This window comes from Rutidosis leptorrhynchoides, chromosome 9 (assembly GCF_046630445.1).
Source record: "Rutidosis leptorrhynchoides isolate AG116_Rl617_1_P2 chromosome 9, CSIRO_AGI_Rlap_v1, whole genome shotgun sequence".
In the NCBI taxonomy this organism is placed as follows: Eukaryota; Viridiplantae; Streptophyta; class Magnoliopsida; order Asterales; family Asteraceae; genus Rutidosis; species Rutidosis leptorrhynchoides.
This window is the reverse complement of record NC_092341.1, coordinates 118,543,115-118,568,204: the sequence shown is the minus strand read 5'-3', so window position 1 is coordinate 118,568,204 and position 25,090 is coordinate 118,543,115. Positions and strand designations below refer to the sequence as shown.

Sequence of the window (25,090 nt, the reverse complement as noted above, 5' to 3'; positions counted from 1 at the left end):
ATCTGCTTTCAAGCTTGTTTTTCCAGCTAAAATTCTTAATCGCCTGCCTTCAGCGATAGTTTCATCGCGGTTCTGTTGCAAATTTCTGCGCGCAACCATTTTATCAGCAGCAACCTTTAATTGCGGATCAGTATTAGCGGTATTGACATTAGACGCTTTAGCGAGCGATTTTTGAACTGAATTACTCGCGGTAGTATTAACATTTGCTTGCAAATTAACCGGTAAGGTATTTTGCGAATCACTAGCCAGCATATCAGCATTCACAGAGCTGTTTGCTTGCTTCGCATTAGCTGCCATGTCCGACGATCAAATCAACTGGTACGCCTTTAGCAATTTCCTGCAAATCATCATAACAATACACGATTAAAGTTAAACAAGCCAATTGATTGTTTGATAGCACAAAAAAAAAATTCCGAGTTTAATTTTGAACGTGTCTCATGGATGGCGCCAATTGATCAATCCTATATTAAAGAGTACTTAATTAAGGATTGAGTGCAATGATATTAAGATGGGGAATGTGATGTTTGATGATTATTTTGGGCCCTGATGATCGTCTTTCACTTTATCAATCAAGTGATCAACCACTCTGACCCGGTCTTGATTGTTAATTAGCATGATTCACCTTAACACAATGTAAAAGTTCCTTGGGCAAGATCACAAAAGAAAATTACAAAGGTACAGGCAAATGGCAGAGAATCAACAACCTATAAATGAGAGGTCATGCTCTCTATTTATAGTTTCCAGAATATTCGCGGTATGCAGATTGTCTATTCATCCGCGCTGACTTAGCGAAAATAACCCGCAGTCTTTTATTAACGCGTCATATTACCTCTATCTTAACTTTCAACGGATATGGAAAGTCCTTCAAATGTACTTCGCGTAACTTCTGTTTTTAGCCCTTAGTAATTAAAATGTACATATACAATGCTATGTATATGATCAGCAAACTCCACGGTTGAGAATTTCAAGCATATAGATGAAAACTTTCCACTTTGCCCGCATTAACCAACCATTGAAACACTCTAATCTTAATATGCTCCACAACACTCTTCCAACTTTGATAAGAACCGTTAAATAGAAACTCGTTTTTAGCGAGCCAAATTAACCAAAAAGTAACCGGACATATCAACCTCCAAGCTTCTTTGGCCTTAACACTTAAACCATGAAAGCACTCGATAGAATACTCAATAACAGACGAAGGCATAACCCAAGTAAGCTTCCACCATGAAAATAAAGCCGACCACACACTATTAGACCATGGGCAATGTAAAAGAAGATGATCGATCGATTCTACTTGTGACGAGCACCACCCACATTTGTCATCCACACCATCTCGAAGACAATGACAAAAGCTCAAAATCTCTTTAACTGGGACTCCTCCATGAATCGCTAACCAATGAAATATGACTATCTTTGAAGGCACAAATTTATTCCAAACAACCTTAACCCAATCAAACTCCGTATCTAGATTAGACTCCAACATAACTCGTGTTCTCGTTCAAACTCCGTATAACGTTATTCCATCAATCGCATCTTACTAGGTATCAATCACTAACATTATTATATTCTATCATTATTTATTTATTATTTACTATAAATTTATACATATTTATATTTATATATGTATATTTATATTCATATTTATTTTATATTTATATTTATATTTATATTATATATTATATTATATGTAATAATACGTATACGTATTCTTTATACTGTATTTATTACTCCGTATTTCTCTATTTATTTCATTATATTATTCCAAAAAATATATCACCGACGTTCTTCCGGTAAAAACACCCACATTACGGTTTATACACTGCTCATGTGACACTGAATTACCGATTTTATACTCATAATTATTTGATCATAATTATATCTATATACACACTCATTATTAGTTACTCAAGTAGTTCATAATGTACAGATTTCTTGTTATAATTAGCCAATTTTAACCTAATACGGAGTATATACATTCAATTTCTCATCAGTGTATACCGTTTGATGTTTTTTCGTCATATGCATCCGAATTCCACACCATTTCATTGTGTATGCGTTTGTTTTTGTATTAATATATGTATGTATTCTATTTTGATCATCAATTATAGTTTAATATTACTATTACAAGCCTAAATTGAAGGATCGTTGCAATTGCAAGTGATAAGGTTTGAGAAAATTGTGCTTATTTTGCAGTATATGAGATTGTTACTATGAATTCGTATTATTTTAGTAGACTTTTATGCAAATGTGTGTAAGTTTATTTGATATTGAATTTTTGTTGCAGTGAAATAGAATTATACTGGAAGATTGAGCCCTGTGTTGAGCTGACATCCCTTTGGTAGTTTTATTTATTTAATTAATTTATATTTATTTATAATGAAAAGTTTGGCTGTTGATTTAGAAGTGAGAAAACTACTTTGTTTGACTTGCAGAAGCTGCGAAAGGATATAAAGTAACGGTTCTGATGTCGAAACATTATTTCGAACCACCAGAGAGTACTGCTTCTAGAAATAGGTTAGTGCTGTTTTCTTTGATGAATCAGTAGTCTAGTATTAACATTTTCTTTTTGGGAAAAAAATGATACATGTGCCTAAAACGTATGCCATGTGTCGAATTAAATGATTGGAACAACTGCTAAAGTAAATGATCAATATAAAGAGGGATAATCGTGGATTCGATGTGCCATACACAGATGTAGGAATGCATTTTACGCATATTTGTTGATGCTCTTTTGGAAATATTATGTTACAAGCTGACCGAAGTTTACATTACAATGAAATAACAGGAAATTAAATGGAATTACCAAAATGAGTGATGATGATGAAAATACAGTGTCCACAGTTGCTCAATTTGTCGAGCAGCTTCATGGGAATATGTCTTCACCGCATGAAAAAGAGCTTATTACGGCTCGATTACTTGGGATAGCTAAAGCACGAAAGGAAGCTCGGTCTATCATAGGGTCACACTCACAGGCAATGCCATTGTTTATATCTATTCTTAGAAATGGTACCCCTTTGGCAAAGGTAAATATTGCTGCAACATTGACTGCTTTATGTAAAGATGAGGATTTGAGATTGAGGGTTCTTTTAGGTGGTTGCGTCCCACCGTTACTCTCTTTATTAAAATCGGAGTCAATTGATGCGAAAAAAGCAGCAGCCGAAGCCATTTACGAAGTTTCTTCTGGTGGACTTTCAGATGACCATGTAGGTATGAAGATATTTATTACCGAAGGTGTAGTGCCGACTTTATGGGAACAGCTTAATTGCAAAACCCGACAAGATAAAGTAGTTGTAGGCTTTGTTACCGGGGCTCTTAGAAATCTTTGTGGTGACAAAGATGGTTATTGGAAAGTTACTCTTGAGGCTGGTGGTGTCGATGTTATTGTTGGGCTGTTATCGTCTGATAATGCTGCGGTTCAGTCTAATGCTGCTTCACTTTTGGCTCGTTTAATGCTTGCTTTTGATAACAGTATGCAAAAAATAATGGATTCTGGTGCAATTGAGGCTTTACTTGGACTTTTAAGTAAGAACAACGATATTCCCGTGAGGTGTAGTGCTGCGGATGCACTCGAGGCTCTTTCGTCAAAGTCAACCAAAGCGAAAGAAGCTGTTGTTAATGCGAACGGTGTTGCGATTCTCATTGGTGCTGTTGTTGCCCCTTCAAAGGAGTCAATGCAGGGAGAAGGTGGTCAAGTTTTACAGGGCCATGCGATTCGTACGTTAGCCAACATTTGTGGTGGTACGTCTGCTCTTATTATTCATCTAGGAAAACTTTCTCAGTCGCCACGTTTGTCTACTGCTCCTGTTGCTGATATAATCGGAGCACTTGCTTACACACTCATGATCTTTGAATATGACGTAAATTATGAAGATGAACCGTTTGATGCAACAAAAATAGAAAATATCTTAGTGGCACTTTTGAAACCTCGAGTGAATAATTTGGTTCAGGAGCGAATTCTTGAGGCAATGGCTAGCCTGTATGGCAATGATTGTTTATCAAGAAATCTCAACCAATCAGAAGCGAAGAAAGTTTTAACCGGGCTTATAACTATGGCAAACTTAGATGTGCAAGAGGATCTTATATTCTCTTTGATACGCTTATGCTGTGATGATGTCGATATCTGGGAAGCCATAAAACAGAGAGAAGGAGTCCAGTTGCTAATCTCTTTTTTAGGTTTATCAAGTGAAGAGCATCAACGATATGCGGTTTGGTTGCTTGCACTCTTAACTGACCAAATCGATGACAGCAAGTGGGCCATCACCGCTGCTGGCGGTATTCCACCGCTCGTTCAGTTATTAGAAACAGGATCCGCTAAAGCGAGGGAGGACGCAGCTTATGTTTTGTCGAATTTATGTTGTCATAGTGAAGATATATGCGCATGTGTCGAAAGTGCAGACGCTATTCCTTCTTTCTTGTGGTTTTTAAGACATGCTGGATCGAAGGGACAAGAAGCGTCCTCAAAAGCGCTTAAAAAACTTATCCGAAAAACAGATCCAGCCGTTATTAATCAGCTGCTAGCTCTTCTTTGGGGAGACACTCCTAAATCAAAGGCCCACACGGTTGAAGTATTGGGTCACGTGCTTACTATGGCATCACACAACGATCTAGTTCGAAAAGGATCAGACGCATATAAAGGATTAAAATCTCTTGTTCAGGTTCTTAATTCTTCTAATGAGGAAACACAAGAGCATGCTGCTTCTGTTCTTGCTGATCTTTTCAGTAATCGTCAAGATATATGTGATAGTCTTGCTACCGATGAAGTTGTGCATCCTTGTATGAAGCTTTTGACAAGCAACACTCAAATTATCGCCACACAGTCAGCGCGGGCCCTGGGTGCTTTGTCTCGCTCAACTAACAGTAACTTCAAAAACAAAATGCCGTATATTACGGAAGGTGATGTAAAGCCGTTAATCAAGTTGGCTAAAACGTCTTCGATTGATGCTGCAGAGACTGCTCTGTCTGCATTGGCTAATCTTTTGTCGGATAAACAGATTGCTGCAGAGGTTTTAGCAGAAGATATTGTATCCGCGTTAACGCGAGTTCTCGGAGAAGGTAGTTCGAAAGGAAAAAGAGGTGCGTGTCTTGCACTTTTTCAATTACTTAAACATTTTTCACTAAGTGATGTTCTCACTAGCAAAGCTCAATTACATTTTACGGTTCTTGCTATTGTTGAGTCTTTGAACGGGTTGGATATAAATGAGACCGATGCATTTGAAGCTTTAGAAGTACTCTCGTTATTGGCAAGAACGAAGCAAAAACTGAACGCAACGTACTGCTCATGGTCTGCCATGGCTGAAGTTATCTCAAGTATGGGTCCGCTTGTTTGTTTTCTAGCTAACGGGTCTCCTTTGGTGCAAGATAAAGTGATTGAAATTTTATCCAGACTTTGTGGAGATCAACCGGTTGTATTAGGTGGCATGTTGGCTGAAAATTCAAGAACCGTATGTGCGTTGGGTAACAGGATACTGAAATCCACCAGTTTAGAAGTGAGGATTGGGGGAATTACGTTACTCATTTGTGATGGATTTCAATACATAAACAAAGTCACAAACCCATTTTGTTACATATAAATTCGTGTGTATATGTATATATAAAGCGGAAGCAATTTCAAGTTTATGCATGTAAAGTTTAACCCTTTAAATTTGAAATCCATTAAAGATCTAGTCTTGAAAATACACTTAAATGTAAATAGAGCTAGTTAGATGTTTATACCTACTCCAAAATGGAGGTGAAGAACTAGGATGAAGAAGATGATGTAGATGAAGAAAACTTCTAACTTGAAGCCTCAAATCTTTGATACCCACAAGCAATAATCAACACCCAAGACTTGGTTAGGATTTTAGACACTTAATTACTTGCAAAAATCAACCAAGAATCCCTTGAAGAAAGGAGAGGAAATTGCAAGTATTATTTTCAAAATGCTAGAGTCAAAGAGTGTGTTAAAGTTGCACCAATGCATGTGTATTAGTCATAATTATATGGAGTAATCAAGGAAGGGTGGTTGGCACCTAGGAGCCTTCAAAAAAATGGCCCCCCACCCCTTCCATTTATTTTATATTTTATTACATATTTATAAAACATACATGCATTTAGTTGTAAGTATTTTATTTTATAAGCCTTTTATAAAATAAAATGCAACACACATATGTTACATACACTTTATATTATTTATAACCTATATAAATAATATACAACATGTAGTAACTTATAATTATCCAAATAATTATATCTAGCATTTATTTTAGAAAACCAATTTCTAAAATTCAAGTGTCGTGTATTTGCTTTAATGATCCGATTGTCAAAACAAATACATAAAGTGTTGATAGCTTGTTATTGGGTATGACCCGACTTGGATCACAACATGTAAGCCACATTAATTTATTATGTCTCTCGGGCACAAGAAAATCCTTCAATCTCCCACTTGCACGAGAAACATAAGGAATTAATGCAAGTGACAGATACCACCTAACGACCGTCCATCACCCCCAACATGTTATGACTTAGTGCCATTCAATAACATCATCCCTTTCGAGTTTCCATTTCGAATATGATTTAGGTGAATCTTTCAATATATCCTTTTGCCCTAGATGTCATGTTAAATCCAAGAGACATAGAATGATCACTCTCTTATAGATTTAACTTTGTCAGGCCTTAGACATCTGACTCTCAACGAATAAGAGGGACAAATTCCATCTTGACTACATACGTCCTAGACATTACACTTCGTACCATACCTGAAACCTCCCTTATGTACTACCATGTTTCAGAATAGCGAAGGAAAGAATCAAGGCACAATATTCGGTGAATATCTGAACCCAATATGTGTCTCAGGTCAGAGGATATAATGATATTCTCCTTTACTCAAGATTACATGTGATCAACCACAAAGGTTCCATATAGTAATCTTGAGAGCGGGTCTTCCAATATTTGTGTCCCACAAATATCTATGAACCTTGGTTGCAACCTTGCCCTACATTCACCATTTGAATGTTAACCAATCCAAGTTCATAATAGTCTAGACCTCACACTTGTTCCCACAAATGTGATCAACTACGGAATTTAGAATAATAATTTATTCATGGATAAAATATGCTAAATTGGAACATGACTCATAATTTAAATTAATACCATAATTATATTAATGAGTTTGAACTAATTCGTTCCGTTACAATACATAAAGTAGATCAATTCCAATCACTAGAATGTCGAAGCCCTAATGCACAAACATGTCCCTCATGTTTTGGCCCATGTAAAAGCTTCGTGAGTGGATCCGCAACATTTTGATCTGTGTGAACTTTGTGAATACATATCTTTCCCTTTTCAACCTCATCCCTAATGTAGTTGAATCTCCGCTCAATGTGACGAGTCTTTTGATGAGCACGAGGTTCCTTGATTTGAGCAATCGCACCCTCGTTGTCACAAAAGATCTCAAGAGGGTCCTGAATGGAAGGGACCACTCCTAAGTCGTCGATGAATTTCTTCATCCATGCAGCTTCCTGAGCTGCCAATGAGGCGGCAATGTACTCCGACTCTGTAGTGGATAACGCAACAACTTCCTGTTTCGCACTCTTCCAAGAGACCGCACCACCATTTAACATGAATACATAACCGGATTGTGACCGAGAGTCATCTCGATCAGTTTGGAAACTCGCGTCCACGTAACCTTTTACAACGAGTTCCTCCTCACCAGACCCATATATTAGAAACATATCCTTAGTCCTTCTAAGGTATTTCAATATACATTTAACCGCAGTCCAATGACTATTTCCTGGGTTATTCTGGTATCTACTTGTCAAGCTTAGAGCGCATGACACATCCGGTCTAGTACATATCATTGCATACATGATAGACCCAATAGCAGATGCGTATGGGACTTTCTTCATTCTCTCTTGTTCATCTTTCGTGGTAGGACACTGAGATGAACTGAGAACGGTTCCTCTTTGAATAGGTACCAAACCTTTCTTAGAGTTTTCCATCTTGAACCTTTTCAAGACCTTATCAATGTATGTACTTTGACTTAAGCCTATCAATCTCTTGGATCTATTCCTATAGATTCCAATCCCCAATATATATTGTGCTTCTCCAAGATCCTTAATGGAGAAGCAACTTTTTAACCAAGTTTTGACCTCTTGCATTGTGGTTATATCATTCCCAAATAATAATACGTCATCCACATATAGCACAAGGAACATTATGGAGCTCCCACTAGCCTTCTTGTATACACAAGCTTCATCACCATTTTTAATAAAGCCAAATTTCTTTGCCTCTTCATTAAAACGATGATTCCACATTCTCGATGCTTGTTTCAACCCATAGATTGATTTCTTTAACTTGCATACTTTTTTAGGATTTTTCGGATCGACAAAACCTTCGGGCTGTGCCATATAGACATCTTCCTCAAGATATCCATTTAGGAAAGCGGTTTTGACATCCATTTGCCAAATTTCGTAATCATAATGAGCAGCGATGGCAAATAATATCCTAATAGACTTTAGCATTGCCACAGGCGAGAAGGTCTCATCATAGTCAACCCCTTGAGTTTGAGTGAAACCCTTTGCTACAAGTCTAGCTTTGTATGTATCCAAGTTTCCATGTATGTCGGTTTTCATCTTGAAAATCCACTTGCAATCAACTAGCTTAGAGCTAGGAGGTTGCTCAACAAGTTCCCAAACTTGGTTTTCATACATGGATTGCATCTCGGCGTTCATGGCTTCCTGCCATTTATCTTTATCTATCCTTGATAAAGCATCTTTGTAGTTTGTCGGTTCATCCAAATCAACCGTATAGCAACCATCCACGAGAAACCCATATCTCTCGGGAGGATTACTAATCCTACTAGATCTTCGAACGTCTTGTGTACCTTGATCATCCACTTGATCATTTTCAGCATCCTCATGTTGAGTGCTAGTGTCAACCAATTGTGTATCATCGGCTTGATCTTGTACCTCTACAAGATCTATTTTTCTTTCACCATCACCTTCCATAAGGAACTTGGTTTCAAGGAATTCCGCTTTCCGAGCTACAAATACCTTTTGCTCGGATGGATCATAGAAGTAATATCCCATGTCATCTTTGGGATATCCTATGAAGATACACTTTGTGGATCGAGCATGTAGCTTATTTGCTACATAACGCTTAGGATAAGCTTCACATCCCCATACTTTCAAGTATGAAAGAGAAGGAGGTTTTCCAAACCACATCTCATGAGGAGTTCGTTCCACTTTCTTGGTTGGGGCCATATTTAAAATACGAGCCGCGGAGCTTAGACAATAACCCCAAAATGATAGAGGTAACGAGCTTCTAGCCATCATAGATCGAACCATATCCATTAGGGTTCGGTTCCTCCTTTCGGATACTCCATTAAGTTGGGGTGTTCCGGGTGGAGTAAGTTGTGAGATGATCCCACAACTCCTAAGATGATCTTGGAAGGCATCGCTTAGGTATTCACCTCCTCTATCGGTACGAAGTACCTTGATTGTCCTATTGAGTTGATTTTGTACTTCGTTTTGATATTCTTTGAATGCTTTAAACGTTTCGTCCTTGTGTCTTAGTAAATAGACATATCCGAAACGACTAAAGTCATCAATGAAAGTAACAAAGTATCTTTCACCATTCCTAGTTATGGGTTTAAAGGGTCCACATACATCCGAATGTATTAAACCCAATAAATCTTTAGCCCTTTCATGAGTGCCTTTGAAAGGTGCTTTAGTCATCTTGCCTTGTAAACAAGATTCACATACATCAAACGAATCCATTTCATTTGATTTCAAAAGTCCATTCCTTTGAAGTGTATGCATTCGGTTCTTGTTTATATGTCCAAGGCGACAATGCCATAAATAGGAATCACTCAAATCCCTTTTGAGTTTCTTGGTGCTAGTATGGTATATTGAGCTATTAGATGATGCATCATCATGAACCAATTCATAAATTCCATTTGAAGGCGTAGCCTTGAAATAGAATATATCATCTTTAGAAAAATGGATATCATTATCAATAAAATTAACATTGAAACCACATTGTCTTAAGCGAGAAATAGAAATAATGTTTCGACATAAATCCGGTGCATACAAAACATTTTCTAAAATAAGCTCCAATCCACTTGGAAGCTTCAAAACTAATTCTCCTTGAGCTTTAACATGCACCTTTGCACCATTGCCCATATAGAGACTTGATGTTCCCGCTTTATGATCACTTCTTTTGAACCCCTGCAAAGAATTGCAAATATGAGTTCCACATCCCGTGTCTAATACCCATGTATTAGAAGAAGTAATACTAAGCTCTATATATACCATATATATATTACCTGAGGTTTGCCCTGCATCCCTCTTGTCCTTCAACTCTTTAAGATAGACCGGACAGTTTCGTTTCCAATGACCCATCTCACCGCAACCGAAACATGGGTCTTCCTTGGGGTTTGCCTTCTCGGCTACCTTTTGCTTCTTGGCCTTGTTGATGGTTGGGGTAACCATCTTCCCCTTCCCTTTGCCTTGATGGACGGGTCCTTTTCTCTTAGCCACCTTTGGCTTAGAGGTGTTACCTTTAGACCCACCTTGATCAATTGCTAACACGGGTAAAGCTCTTTTACCCATGCTTGTTTCCGCCGTCCTAAGCATACCATGAAGCTCACCTATGCTCTTATCCATCCCATTCATGTTGTAATTAATTACAAATTGATCAAACCTCTTTGATAGGGAGTTAAGGATAAGATCGGTGGCTAACTCATTAGATATGTTAAGGTTGAGACGGTTAGCACGATCGATAAGGCTTTTCATCTTAAGTACATAAGATGAAACCGATTGGGATTCGTCCATACGACAAGCATGAAGCGCCCGAACCGTTTCGAAACGCTCAACACGTGCTTGTTGGAGAAACATCTCCTTCAATTGTGTTATCATGTCGTAAGCGCTATGATGCTCGAAATCCTTTTGGAGTTCGGGTATCATAGTCCCAAGCATTAAGCATGAGACTTGAAGGGAGTCGTGGCAATACTTATCGTAAGAGGCCATTGCCTCCACATCACTCTCATCCGGTTGGTCGGGAATGGGGTCCTCAATCACATACATTTTATCCTCTTGTTTGAGGACAATCCGAAGATTGCGGAACCAATCCATAAAATTTGTATGGTTGAGTTTGTCTTTCTCGAGGAGAGACCGTAACGATAGGTTGTTAAAGTTAAGTGGTGCGTTGTTCATGTTGTTGTTGTTATTAGCGGCCATCTACAAAATTCAACAAAGTTCTTTTAAGTATCGATTTGGATTTAATAAACAATACCCTTTTAATTTGTTTTATTAAATATTAGAATCCAACGGTAAATCAAATTTCGGTTAGGTGACCTTTATCCCGTCATTTGATTTAGCTAGGTAGACATAATGACAATTGCAATCCTTTTGCAACTTCTAAGTTATGGGATCATGCAATCCTTTTGCATGGCATATTAATCCCATCAACGCCTATTTGTTCCTCATGCTTCGGTGACCCTAAGTTCATGATTCCCAAATCAAGTCGTCCTACTTGTGTAGACATGTAGACTTAACATACAAGTGGTTAGGTGACCTTTATCCCACAAGCATGCAAAGTGTACTTTATTCATATTAGTTCACTCATGACGGTTAGGTGACCTTTATCCCATCATGAGATTCCTAATATGTCTAAGTGTTTCCACAAAAGGATGGCGTTTAACTTGTTTATCTTGTATTAGTAAAGGGATTTTAGGTTTTCTACATTCTAGTTTAGAAAACAAAGTGCTATACACCAACATGCATTTGGTGTGTAGTATGTTTATGAAAAACCCATTTTCATGTGCCTTTTAGTAACCAATTACTAGTTTTAATCATTTCATTACCTTTTTAAATAAACCATTTTATTCAAGTCTAATAACCAATTATTAGTGTCATTTTGTTATGTTTTATTATAACCATTTTATAATGTATTATGCAAGTGTAATCATGTGATGATCTTGTAGCAACCAAACATACAAACATACACAAACATGCATAGCAAAGTGTTCACAATCAAGAGCCATTTTGGTAGACATTTGTTTAGCCAATAAACAAATGTCACCTAAGGGGTTAAACCAAAGTAAGAGATTTTACCAAAATCTCCCACTTAATCTTGTAATCTTCAAAACTTCATCTTGTAATCTTCTTCATGAATCTTCACTTTCATTTTACAAAATCATATCCTAATACAATTTTTCTAGAAAATGAAATAACAACCTATTCTATTTTACAAACCAAAATAGAACAAATTACATACAAAATACAAGATTAATTACAACTTTTACAAACCAAAATTACAAAATAATTACAAGCCATATGAATGAATATTACACCCATGAATAATCACCAAATCAATCAACCAAACAAACACATGGCCTAGGCTCGATTGTGAACAACAACATAACATCAAACATGGCCAAAACTTGAAATCCCAAACCCATTTTTGGGACCAAATATTTCGGCCATCACCATACACCCACCAAAACTCAATATTTTTACATTCTACTTTCATGCATGTTGGTAGATTGTAAAGAAAGTGAGTTTACTAGCCAAAAACAAGAAGCATATTAACAAGACTTTGGCTCTAGATACCATTGATGGATTTCAATACATAAACAAAGTCACAAACCCATTTTGTTACATATAAATTCGTGTGTATATGTATATATAAAGCGGAAGCAATTTCAAGTTTATGCATGTAAAGTTTAACCCTTTAAATTTGAAATCCATTAAAGATCTAGTCTTGAAAATACACTTAAATGTAAATAGAGCTAGTTAGATGTTTATACCTACTCCAAAATGGAGGTGAAGAACTAGGATGAAGAAGATGATGTAGATGAAGAAAACTTCTAACTTGAAGCCTCAAATCTTTGATACCCACAAGCAATAATCAACACCCAAGACTTGGTTAGGATTTTAGACACTTAATTACTTGCAAAAATCAACCAAGAATCCCTTGAAGAAAGGAGAGGAAATTGCAAGTATTATTTTCAAAATGCTAGAGTCAAAGAGTGTGTTAAAGTTGCACCAATGCATGTGTATTAGTCATAATTATATGGAGTAATCAAGGAAGGGTGGTTGGCACCTAGGAGCCTTCAAAAAAATGGCCCCCCACCCCTTCCATTTATTTTATATTTTATTACATATTTATAAAACATACATGCATTTAGTTGTAAGTATTTTATTTTATAAGCCTTTTATAAAATAAAATGCAACACACATATGTTACATACACTTTATATTATTTATAACCTATATAAATAATATACAACATGTAGTAACTTATAATTATCCAAATAATTATATCTAGCATTTATTTTAGAAAACCAATTTCTAAAATTCAAGTGTCGTGTATTTGCTTTAATGATCCGATTGTCAAAACAAATACATAAAGTGTTGATAGCTTGTTATTGGGTATGACCCGACTTGGATCACAACATGTAAGCCACATTAATTTATTATGTCTCTCGGGCACAAGAAAATCCTTCAATTTGTTCGTCAAAGGAGAACAGAAAGCAAACGTGTGAATCGCTTGATACGTCAGGGTGCTTACGACCTGTTATGTATGCGCTAGTTGATATCGTTAAACAAAATTCTGGTCTTTACCCTCATGAAGTTGGTGATAGAACTTCAAAGGGTTTTGCTAACCGAACAGCGTTTCATGAAGGAGGCGAGTTTAATGTTCCTGATCCAGGCTCTTTATTGGGATGTACGGCTGCCATGTGGCTATTATCGATTCTTTCTTCAGCCAATGAGAATAACAAAAAGACCATAGTTGAAGCTGGGGGACTCGAGGTACTCTCAGACAAGCTTGCAAACTACACTTCAAACTTGCAGGTGGGTCCCTCAATTATTTTAACTATATGTATCTAGTGTTTCATAACTCGGAATTACTCGATTTTTGCAACTCAGGGAGTACTCGGTCAAACTTGGTCAAACGCAGTTAAAACTTGGTCAAATTTGGTCAAATTTGGTCAATCTCGGAATTACTTGGAAAATTGGTCAAAGTTCGGTCAAAACTTGGCCAAACTCGGGATTAGTTGGAAAATTGGTCTAAAATCGGTCAAAGTCAGTGAAAGTCAAATTTGGTCAACACCTGAGTACTCCCTAGTACTCCCCGAGTTGCCGAGTACTCCCTAAATATTTCTCTGTTTCTTTTTTGGCATGAAGAATATCTAAATTCTTATGACTATATTATCCAAAACAATTATTTATTTCTCTGTTTTTTTGGCAGGCAGAATTTGAGGACACTGAGGGGATATGGTTAAGCGCTTTACTCATGGCTATGCTGTTTCAAGATAAACATGTGGTTTCATCAACATCAACAATGCAAATCATTCCATGTTTAGCAAATCTGTTGAAGTCTGATGATATTGTTGACAAGTTTTTCACCGCCCAGGCTATAAATAGTCTTGTGTGTAATGAAAACAAAGATTTAAATCTTGCAGTTGCAAATTCTGGTGCCGTTGCTGGTTTAACAACACTTATTGGTTACATAGAAGTGGATACAGCAGACCTTATTTCTATTTGTGATGAATTCTCGTTGGTTCGTAATCCAGGTCAGATAGTTTTGGAGCATCTTTTTGCAATCAAAGAAGTTAAAAATGGATTAACGGCTTGCAAAACAATACCTCTTTTGGTGGATCTTTTGAGACCGATGCCAGATAGGCCCGGTGCTCCTCCTTTTTCCGTTTCCCTTTTGACTTCTATTGCAGATGAAAATGATGCAAATAAACTTCTAATGGCTGAAGCTGGTGCACTCGATGCTTTAACAAAGTATTTATCATTGGGCCCACAAGACGTTACTGAATCTGCTATTTGTGAACTGCTGAGAATACTGTATACTCATCCCGATCTTCTGAGTTACAGATTAGCAGCTGGTTCGTTAAATCAACTTATAGCTGTTCTTCGTCTGGGATCTCGAATTTCTAGATTAAGTGCCGCTAGAGCTCTCCATCAGTTGTTCGATGGCGAGGACATGAGAGAATCTGAATCAGCTTTGCATGCTTTTCAACCGTTGATTGATATGCTTAATGCAACATCTGAAAGTGAGCAAGAAATTGCTCTTCTCGCCTTAATTAAGCTAATTTCAACCGACACCGAAAAAGCAGATATGGTTCTTGATGCGAAAGGTAATCCCCTCGAGAGCTTATATAAAATTTTGTCTTCTAGTTGTTCCATACGATTAAAGAGCCATGCTGCACATTTCTGTTCGATTCTTTTCGGTAATTCAAGAGTACGAGCAATGCCGATTTCATCTCTATACATCGATCCTCTTATACAGTTGATGCAATCTGATGATAATTCAACAGTGGAGTTCAGTGTTTGTGCCTTTGAAAAACTGTTGGTTGACGAACAAGCAGCTAATGTTGCGGCAGATTACGATGTTATTAATCTTCTTGTCGGTTTAATATGTGGATCAAACCATCTACTTATCGAAGCCAGTATCAGTGCACTTATTAAACTTGGCAAAGACCGGGCCCCACGTAAGCTAGATATGGTTATTGCTGGTGTCATTGAAAACTGTCTTGATCTACTCCCAACCGCTCCCAGTGCTTTATGCTCTACAATTTGTGAACTTTTTAGAATCTTGACTAATAGTAGCGCAATCGCTAAAAGTGCAACTGCTGCTAATATTGTAGAACCACTTTTCATGGTTTTAAATCGTCCCGATTTTTGTCTCTGGGGACAACATAGTGCCTTGCAAGCACTTGTTAATATATTGGAGAAACCGCAAAGCCTTGAAACGATAAAGCTTACTCCTAGTCAAGTAATCGAGCCTTTAATCTCGTTCCTACAATCACCATCTCAAGCTATTCAACAACTCGGTACCGAGTTGCTGACTCATTTGCTTGCCCAGGAGCATTTTCAGCAAGATATAACAACACAAAATGCAGTTAGTCCACTTGTGCAGCTTGCAGGAATTGGAATTTTGACGTTGCAACAAACAGCAATGAAGGCACTCGAAAGTATCTCCCTAAGCTGGCCGAACGCAGTTGCTGATGCCGGTGGCATTTTCGAGCTTGCGAAAGTTATAATTCAAGATGACCCTCAGCCATCGCACGCTTTGTGGGAATCAGCTGCGTTGGTTTTATCAAATGTTCTACGGTTTGATTCTGATCACTACTTTAGAGTTCCTATTGTTGTTCTTGTGAAGATGTTGAACTCAGACGTTGAATCTAGCATTCTTGTAGCCCTTGATGCATTAATCGTTCAAGAAAAATCCGATTCGTTAAGTGCAAAAGAGATTACCGAAGCTGGTGCGGTTGATGCGTTACTCGACTTACTAAAATCTCATCAATGTGAGGAACCATCAGGTCGATTACTCGAAGCTCTGTTTAACAATGCGCGTGTACGAGAGATGAAGTTTTGCAAGTACGCAATCGCACCTTTATCTCATTATCTGGTGAGCCCACAATCGAAATCTTTGCCAGGTAAGCTTTATGTTGCTCTTGCTCTTGGTGACCTGGCACAACACGAGGGAGTAGTGAGAGCCAAAGATTCTGTAACCGCATGTCATGCGTTAGTTAAGTTTCTTGATGAACAATCGGTTGATGACATGAAGATTGTAGCAATGTGTGCATTACAGAATTTTGTCATGCATAGTAGAACCAATAGACGAGCTGTTGCAGAAGCCGGTGGCATATTAGTTTTACAAATGTTGTTGTTGTCTCATAATTTGGAGGTTTCTGCACAAGCATCTCTACTGATTAAGCTTATCTTTTCGAACCACACTCTTCAAGAATACGTATCAAACGAACTTATACGATCTTTAACAGGTAACAACCAATTACTTACTATCTCAACACCGATTCTTGCAGTATCTTCATGATCTTGTGTTTTTTTTTTTTTTACATAGTAACCAAGGTTGTAATAGTCGCGAGTTGGGGACGAGCCGGTCGGGACTTTGGAGGGTTGAGTAGGGGACGAGTCGGGCATTGACCAATGTTAACTTTTAGTAATAAATAAATTAAACTTATATATTACACAAAAATGTATCAAACATAAAACATAAATATTTCAAGATATATGTCACAAAATCTAATTTTAAAAATATAAAAATTTGGACCTAACTTAGACTTTGACCGACTTTGATGACTCGACCCGACTCAGTCCGACTCAAACCGACTTTGACCCAACTTTTTAGCGTGACCGACTTTGACCCAACTTTTTAACGTGACTGACTTATAAGGCGTTTTTGGGCGAGTCGGGACGAACTAGTCCCCGAACAGACGCGTCAGCCGACTTTTACAAGACTGATAATAACGAATGTATATATAATTGTTGTTTGCAAATTATTAATTATGAAAGTTTCTACTGTGTTGCAGCTGCTTCAGAAAGACACAATTGGGCAAAATCAGCTATAAATGTGGAGATTCTCAAGACTATACATGTCTTACTATCGAACTTCCCTAAGTTGCATGAATCCGATGCTGCTACTCATTGTATCTGTCATTTAATACTAGCACTCCATTCTAGTGATGAGTCAGCTCAGGATTCAGCTTTAAACACATTGTGCTTACTGAAACGTTCATGGGCAGTTATGCCAATAGATATTTTGAAGTCGCAATTGCACGCTGCATCAGAAGCTATCCCGATCCTCCAAAAGCTCATGGAGACATGTCCCCCGGGCTTTCATGAAAGAGCAGATAGCTTATTGCAATGTTTACCAGGTTGTCTGACTGTTACGGTCAAACGTGCTATTAATTTAAAGCAGCTTATGGGAGGAACAAATGCTTTCTGTAAACTGAAGATAGGTCAGGGTCCTTCTCACCAGACCAAGGTAACAAAAACTCCCAAAAGTTCATATATAACAATAATAATAATTATTATTATTATTACTATTACTTTTTATTCATATATTTTTTTAGTTTATCTTATACTCCCTCTGTTCCATATCTATTGTCCATTATTCCTTTTTTAGGTTGTTCCAAATTAATTGTCCACTTATAAATATAGATAAGTATAAAGATGTGAAAATTTTATACCCTTAATGTATGCATATTGGAAGAAAAGATATGTAAAAGTTAGGGGTAAAACCGGAAAGTTAAGAAAAAGTAGAGTATAATTAAATTTCTTTAACTGCGTATTTTTTGTTTGCGGGCAATAAAATTGGGACGGAGGGATTATTTAATTTATTTTAACTTCAACAAGTTTGATATTGTCTGAATAACGAGTTTTACATTTGAATACCTCGAATTATGAATCATCAATGTGGAGTTATTCATTTGTTCATGCCACTTTATACCTTACTAATAAACAATCATCAGATAATACAGATACAACATATATATGTTCTGTTACATTTTCACCACCAGTTTTATCCTTAATTGAAGTTTTTATGTATGGCCATATGTAATCAGTAATTTTATGGAAAATTAACAGGATTAATCTATTTTCCAGTTCAATTGCATAATTCTTTGTAATAAAGGGGGTATAACTTTCAAAGTTCATGTTACGTAAATAAATGAGAGTAGAAAAATCCGGTTGTATAAACTTCCTGTAAGTGCAAGTATAAAGTGGAAATTTAATTACTATTATGGGCTTGTTACAGCATTTTCCTTTTTGTTTTCACCTAGCACTGCTTAAAGTCATTGTCTTTCACCCTCGATGAACATTGTCACAATCTTCATTTCTAGGTCATGTTTCAATTTTAAAGTTAATGATAGAGTAAATTACACCGATGGTCCCTGTGTTTTACTATAAATTACGGTGGTCGTCCCTAATTCTTTAAAATTACATGGTTAGTCACTATGGTTTTTAAAATCAATGGCGCTGGTCCTTCTGTCTCATTCCGTTAGATGGCTCCGTTAACTTGAATCACATGCTCCTTACATGATGTCTAAAATCGTCACAACACTTTTTGATAATTTAAATAATTGCAAATGTGGTTTTCTTCTTCTGCTTTTTAATAGAGATGCAAGAGTTATTTGTTTTCCCCCTCCTATTTGGTCTTTGGGAAGTTATAATTTATGTCCATCGAATTTAATATTCAGGTTGTAAGCCGCAACATATCTCCAGAATGGAAAGAAGCGTTTACATGGGCTTTTGATGTGCCTCCAAAGGGGCAGAAGTTGCATATTCAGTGCAAAAGTAAAAATACTTTTGGGAAGGTAAGTTAGTTAACTAGCTCCCTTTACATTTAGCTTCTTAACTGTTGCACTGAAGATAGTTAAATACATTGATGGTTATCATCCATTCTATATGGGAAAAGGGAAGCTAGTTATCATTTACATAAACGTCGTTTTTGTATTGTTAGCACATTTTAATCACCTGATCTAAGCAGCAAAAATATCAGAAACTGGTCTGTCCCCTCATATATACTGTGCATTATTTGGAATCCGTACTAAATTAAGTTTTTAAAGTTCGCAATATCAACACAATTTTTATGAATGGGTTGATTTCGTTACGTTTTTATATCAAGTGGGACAAGTTGGTAAAATCAATTTTTTTTTTTTATCTAGATAGGGAACAACTCGAACTACATTAAATATATCTCTTAAATCACTATCACTATTAATTATATATTACACTGACTGAATAGAATTTACACTGTTGTAATTTATCATAGCTTAACTTGGTTAATACATTTGCACTTCTTGTCATGTTAAAAAAAAATTAAGAAGTATGTGCCATTAATCTGAAGTACATGATCACTACGTTGGTGTTCATAAGTATTAGTGATATCTGGCATATTCACTTTTACATAATTATGTTTTCTTTGTATATTTATGATAAATCGCGTTTTCTTTATTTTGTTTTGCAGACCACACTTGGGGAAGTAACCATCCAGATTGACAAAGTTGTGAGTGAAGGCCTTTATAGTGGTGAATTCAACCTTAGGCATGGACATGGCACCAAAAAAGAAGGGTCTGCTAGAACACTAGAACTTGATATCACTTGGTCTAACAAGACTCTACCTGAGAACATGACCCTAAATGATGACTTGTCAAGTATGATGGATGATGATGTCACCGTCTAAACGGCTCAGTTTTGCAAAACTTGCAAGCATATGATGCCTGCTCTTGTACAGTGTGCAGATGCAAAATAGCTTTCTATGAATAGACATAGACATAGACATGATGCATTCAAAATAGGATTTCCAAATTGCAAGTGGCTTTACTGATGTGTACAATGACAAATTTTGAGGAATTGTGAAAGCAATAGCAGAGCTCTATTTGGAGAGGTAAATGGCCATCTTAACAAGTTTCTATTCTAAACTTGAGTATCTCTTTAATTAATTAAATTATAAAACTTGTACCATAAAACTGAACATTTTTTTTTGTCTTCAATTAGACACTTCACATGATATATTTTTTTGTGACTTTGCACCATTGTTTTCTTTAAAGGGGCCTATAATCCAACAATATATGTAGTACTTATCAAAAATATTATTATGGCTAATGTTAGTACATAACATAATTTTTTAATATTTATTGAACTTATTCTTACATATATTTAAAACTTTTGTATACAAAAGACCTATTTATTATTAGTTGAACAGGGCTCATATGAAAAATTGGAATCGAAGGGACGCCTCTAAATATGATATATACGTGTTTTGTTATAGTATGTCGTAAAAAGTTGTCTAGTATAACATAGAATGAATTGAATTTTTGATGTCCCGTAACTTTTGATGGTTGTTGCGGTCGTCCACTATGTCTGACACCAGAGCCGTCCTTGACAATTGGTTATACGTTGATTCGGTTATGACCATTTCGTTTTTGTCTTAGACCAATACCAAAGTGACACTAGTCACATGTCATGTAAATGAAAAAAAAAAATGAGTACTTAATTAAGGTTCCAGTTACTTTGGTTTTGTTACCCGTCATATATTTTGTGAACTCGAGATGAGGCCCATTTAGCATATGTCACATGTTTAAGATGATTTGGTACTTCATATAAGTTTACCTTTGTCATCATATCTCATATCTTTTCTATAATCTAATCTCTATCTCTATCATATATTATACGGAGTATCAAATATCATGTTAAATGGTAATCATCAGAATGAGCCTCAAATCTCACATGTTTTTTTTTTACAAGAAACTATATCATTGTTTTCATGTGAACTTCTTATTATTATATTTTAACCGCAATATGAAATCACCCAGGGAGGCTAGCTCACTCACGCAATCATCTGTCGCAGTTTCATGTGAACTTATTAGTATAATAAATCAGATACAATATCAAGTCAATTAACTTATCTAGCCTGGTAACTCATGTTTTTTACAACCAATTATATCATTCTTTTCATGTGAACCTAGTAATATGAACTAAGAATCAAATATTATGTTAAATAACAACTTATGTAGTCCTCATGTCACGTGTTTCTTACAACCATTTAAACCATTGTTTTCATGTGAACTTACTATAAATTCCAACTAAAACCCCTTGGAACTTTACATTTGTCATAAACATAAAATGGGTTCACAACATCAAACTCTTCTCTTTACAATCTTATTAATTTTCTCTTGCAGCGTCATTTTCTGGGACATCTCCCCTGCTCTAGGTATCAAGATGCTCGGCCCTGATTGGACACCCATCGATCCAAACGACCCTGACGCGAGGTCAGCTGGGAAGTTTGCAGTAGATGAACACAACAACCACGCCGGTACTTCCCTAGTTTTTGACAATTTGGTAGAAGGTGAGACTAAAAATGATGGCGGAATAAATTACAACATGACCATTACAGCCAAAGATGATACAATCAAGAAGTATTTAGTGTATGTTATTGATAGACCGTATCAGAACGGTTTTGTACTTGTATCTTTTAAAGGACCTATAAATTAAAGAGAAATTATTATGATAAATAATAGCTAAAGTTTGGTTGAAGATAAAAAAATTTATCAATTGTTTTCATCATAAAATATCTACAAACTGAATAATTCATAATTTTCTTTATTTTATAGATGTTTTCTAGTGAGTTGTACAAGCTTTATTTTCCTAATGTTAGCGAGTTATCTTTAGTGAAATCGAAATTTGCTGTTATAAATTTGTTTGGTTTGGGATAACTGGATATAGATATTGACCAACACCAATTACCAAATGATGACCCATTGCAATGTGTAATTCTTTCATGGAATTAAACAACATTATATCTTCCGTAACTTTATCCGACAGACAAGACTCCTGGAAATACAGTCTAGACCCCACAGGAATTTTCACCACTAAATCTTTGACAATTTTGATTAACTCTCTAAAGTTAGGGAGCAACGCTTTAAGCTTATCGATTCCCCGTAACAAACTTATTCCTCAAAAAGTATATATCTTCATCTGGCGAGCAATTCAATATAAGATACCGGTTCGATTCGAAATTGATAAAAGGGGCATTGATCTCGATTCTACTTTATGCCCTATATGTGAATCGGATATTGAAACCACCGAACATATCCTCTGTTCTTGTCCAAAAACGGCACTCATATGGAATCTTGTTCTTGATTGGTGGGCCCAAGATGTCTCCTTAATCTCCAATCTTAACGACGCCATTATCATTTAGCAAGCATTCGCACTCAACAATTTCGGCTCTTCACTATGGCAAGCTACCAAATGGATAACTTGCTACATAATTTGGAAACATAGGAATCAGAAAGTCTTCTCCAAAAAAACGTGGTCTCCTCGATCAATTCTATCCGAAATACAAACCCAAAGTTACTGTTGGATTTCTAAAAGATCAAGCAAAAAAAAATTAATCGAGTGGCATCAATGGCTTATAAATCCATCCTTCTTCGTTGTAGATTCTCCCCACCGCGTTGGGATTGGCTAATCTTCTACAAGCACTCAAGTGTAACTTACGTGTAACCCATGGATCCCATTTCTTCTATTGAGGGTTTGATTAATCGGGCTAGTTTGTGTAACTTTGTAGGCGCTAGATCGTCACTGTTATCTTCTCTAGTCCGGCTTGTTTCTTTCAAGTTCTTATTCCCTCTTTAGTGTTATTGGCATTCGTTGGTTACTCGCAACTTTATAGATTCCTTTGTACTTCCGTTTCCTCAATGTATAGATTTGTATAGGGCCTTGTATCTCCATTTTTATTATTAATAATATATTATCTTGCTTTTCAAAAAAAAAAACTGATATAGATATTGGCTTAAAGATGACATTCGAGAAAGTACCAAGTGCTATTGAAGATCTGATTAAATCGGGGATGTGTTGGACCGGTTTGTCGTTCAATAAAAAGAACTAAACAAGATTAATGTGAAAATGAATTATACAAATGAGATTTACGTAATTTAATGTATATATTGAAGGGGAAAACAAAAACTGAAATGTATAGATCGAAGAAACACCTTAGTTTCTCGGGTTTCAATATGGTTTTCGGGTTGGAAGTTCAAGTGAGGTAGATAAAAGTTACTTTGTCGTTAACGTAAGGTAATACTGTTGTAAATCTCCCGAGATCTCTCCCGAGATCTCGTTTTTAGAAGGCAACCGAGACGAGATATTCATCTCCCGAGATTTCTCGGTCAACGGGGTCAAACTTACTGAAAGCCACGATTTCTCGGATTTTCTTGTTAATTTATAAGATTTTCTTGTAAAATTCGTAATTTCTAAGATTTTCTCGCTCATTTCTCGAATATTTTTGTAAAATCTTGTAAAAACGTATATAAATATACATATATTTATGTTTTAATGTATATTTTTATTAAAAAACTATAAAGTCAACGTAAGTCAACGTCCGAGATCACCCCGAGATTATTCCGAGATGCCGAGATCTCTCTAAAAAAGTCCAAACGAGATCTCCCCGAGATCCGAATTCTCCAACCTTGACTGTGACTGTTCTCTTCCTCGGCTTGTTCTCAAGTGTATCTTTCAATCTGAATGCTATTATTGTTGGCCTGTTAGAACTCATAGCGATGTATAGTGTAATTAGTTTCGTGTCTCTTTGTGATCTCAAGTTATGATTGATTAATAAAATTGATTCCTTTGCCTTTAAAAAAAAAAAATATATAAATATTGATAAAAAAAATGTACTAACAACTTAGATATTTGTGGGGAAACGTTTTCAACAAGTTTTTACACCATCAAATACACTCCTCATATATCAACCGAAAAGTTCTTTATTTATATAGTAGTTCTTACTTCTTAGGATATGTGACTTGCGATTAGATTAGAGTGATTTATTCATTTCCTAAAATCACTCCCAAATCCTATAATTACGTAGTTTTTTGTGATGCTAATGAAAATTAAATTTGGAAGTTTTGATGTTGATAGTCGGGTCGATTCTCGGTTCACGAGCTTGATCCTCAGGGTTTGGTTGATACTTTTGTTGAGGATTCTAGCTTGGAAAATGACGTATCACGTTTTCAACATAATGAGGTGCAACATTGTCCACCGGTTGAGGGTGTTTCTACTATGCCTCATGGTGTTGAAAGTGTTAAAAAATGTAGTGTGAAATCCCGTGCTAAAAAAAATAAACGTAAGGCTATGAAGGATAAGAGTTCGTTTATACTTCGGGATGATATAACAACCCGTCCTAATCCATCTGGACGAATACATTATATTTGGTTACATCGCGAGGTACTTGACCTGTATATGATACATTTTACAAACGTTGCATTCGAGTCGTTGAGTTCATCAAGATTATCATTAAGTCATTATAGTTGGATATATTATGAAATGGTATGCATGCCGTCAATTTTCGATGTAATGAAAGTTTTAATGATAATGATAAAAAGGGAGTAGACTAGTAATATAATTGATATTATCACTAATATTATTATCATTATCATTATTAGTATTATTATTATTATCAACATGAATATCATTCTTGTAGCGACCCGACCAAATCGTCATTGACGGCGCCGTCTACTTAGGTCCCGTTACGTGGTCATAAGTCTTTAAAACAACGTTTGACCAAAAGATATGTCGCATTCATTTCAAATGTAAAGGTTGTTCAAGTTTACAATAATAGTTCCACCACAAGTTACGATACAAAGTTTTAAGTACATATGAAACTTATGCGACACAATTTAAAAGTATCCAAAAGACGCTCCATGTATGCATATATACTCGACATCCAATGCAAGTATCAAAATAATGAGCGGAAGCATGTATCATGTACCGTTCAAGGACCTGAGAAAAACATAGAAATC

The 25,090-nt window shown here is 36.2% G+C and overlaps 2 protein-coding genes across 2 annotated transcripts; one reads left to right on the top strand and one right to left on the bottom strand.

Annotated features, from left to right (window-relative positions):
* Nucleotides 1-306: 306 nt before the first annotated feature.
* On the bottom strand, nucleotides 307-1,483 carry LOC139868348 (uncharacterized). Its single transcript, XM_071856681.1, has 2 exons — nucleotides 1,011-1,483; nucleotides 307-337 (listed from the first exon to the last, which is right to left on the bottom strand). The coding sequence occupies exons 1-2, from the start codon at nucleotides 1,481-1,483 to the stop codon at nucleotides 307-309; spliced, it is 504 nt and encodes a 167-aa protein (XP_071712782.1).
* Nucleotides 1,484-2,297: 814 nt separating this feature from the next.
* On the top strand, nucleotides 2,298-20,257 carry LOC139866785 (protein CELLULOSE SYNTHASE INTERACTIVE 3). Its single transcript, XM_071855073.1, is given in 8 exon segments — nucleotides 2,298-2,338; nucleotides 2,433-2,514; nucleotides 2,786-5,517; nucleotides 13,477-13,835; nucleotides 14,233-16,777; nucleotides 17,327-17,781; nucleotides 18,995-19,111; nucleotides 19,765-20,257. Coding segments are annotated over 7 exon segments (6,474 nt in total). The 5' UTR covers nucleotides 2,298-2,338; nucleotides 2,433-2,464; the 3' UTR covers nucleotides 19,981-20,257.
* Nucleotides 20,258-25,090: the final 4,833 nt, after the last annotated feature.

Bases quoted from the DNA above. Each gene is read 5' to 3' on its own strand.
- LOC139868348 (XM_071856681.1), bottom strand. From the start codon at position 1,483: ATGTTGGAGTCTAATCTAGATACGGAGTTTGATTGGGTTAAGGTTGTT. The intron at 338-1,010 runs GTTGGTTAATGC...GATGATTTGCAG, and splicing joins AAGATTAGAGTGTTTCAATG to GAAATTGCTAAAGGCGTACC.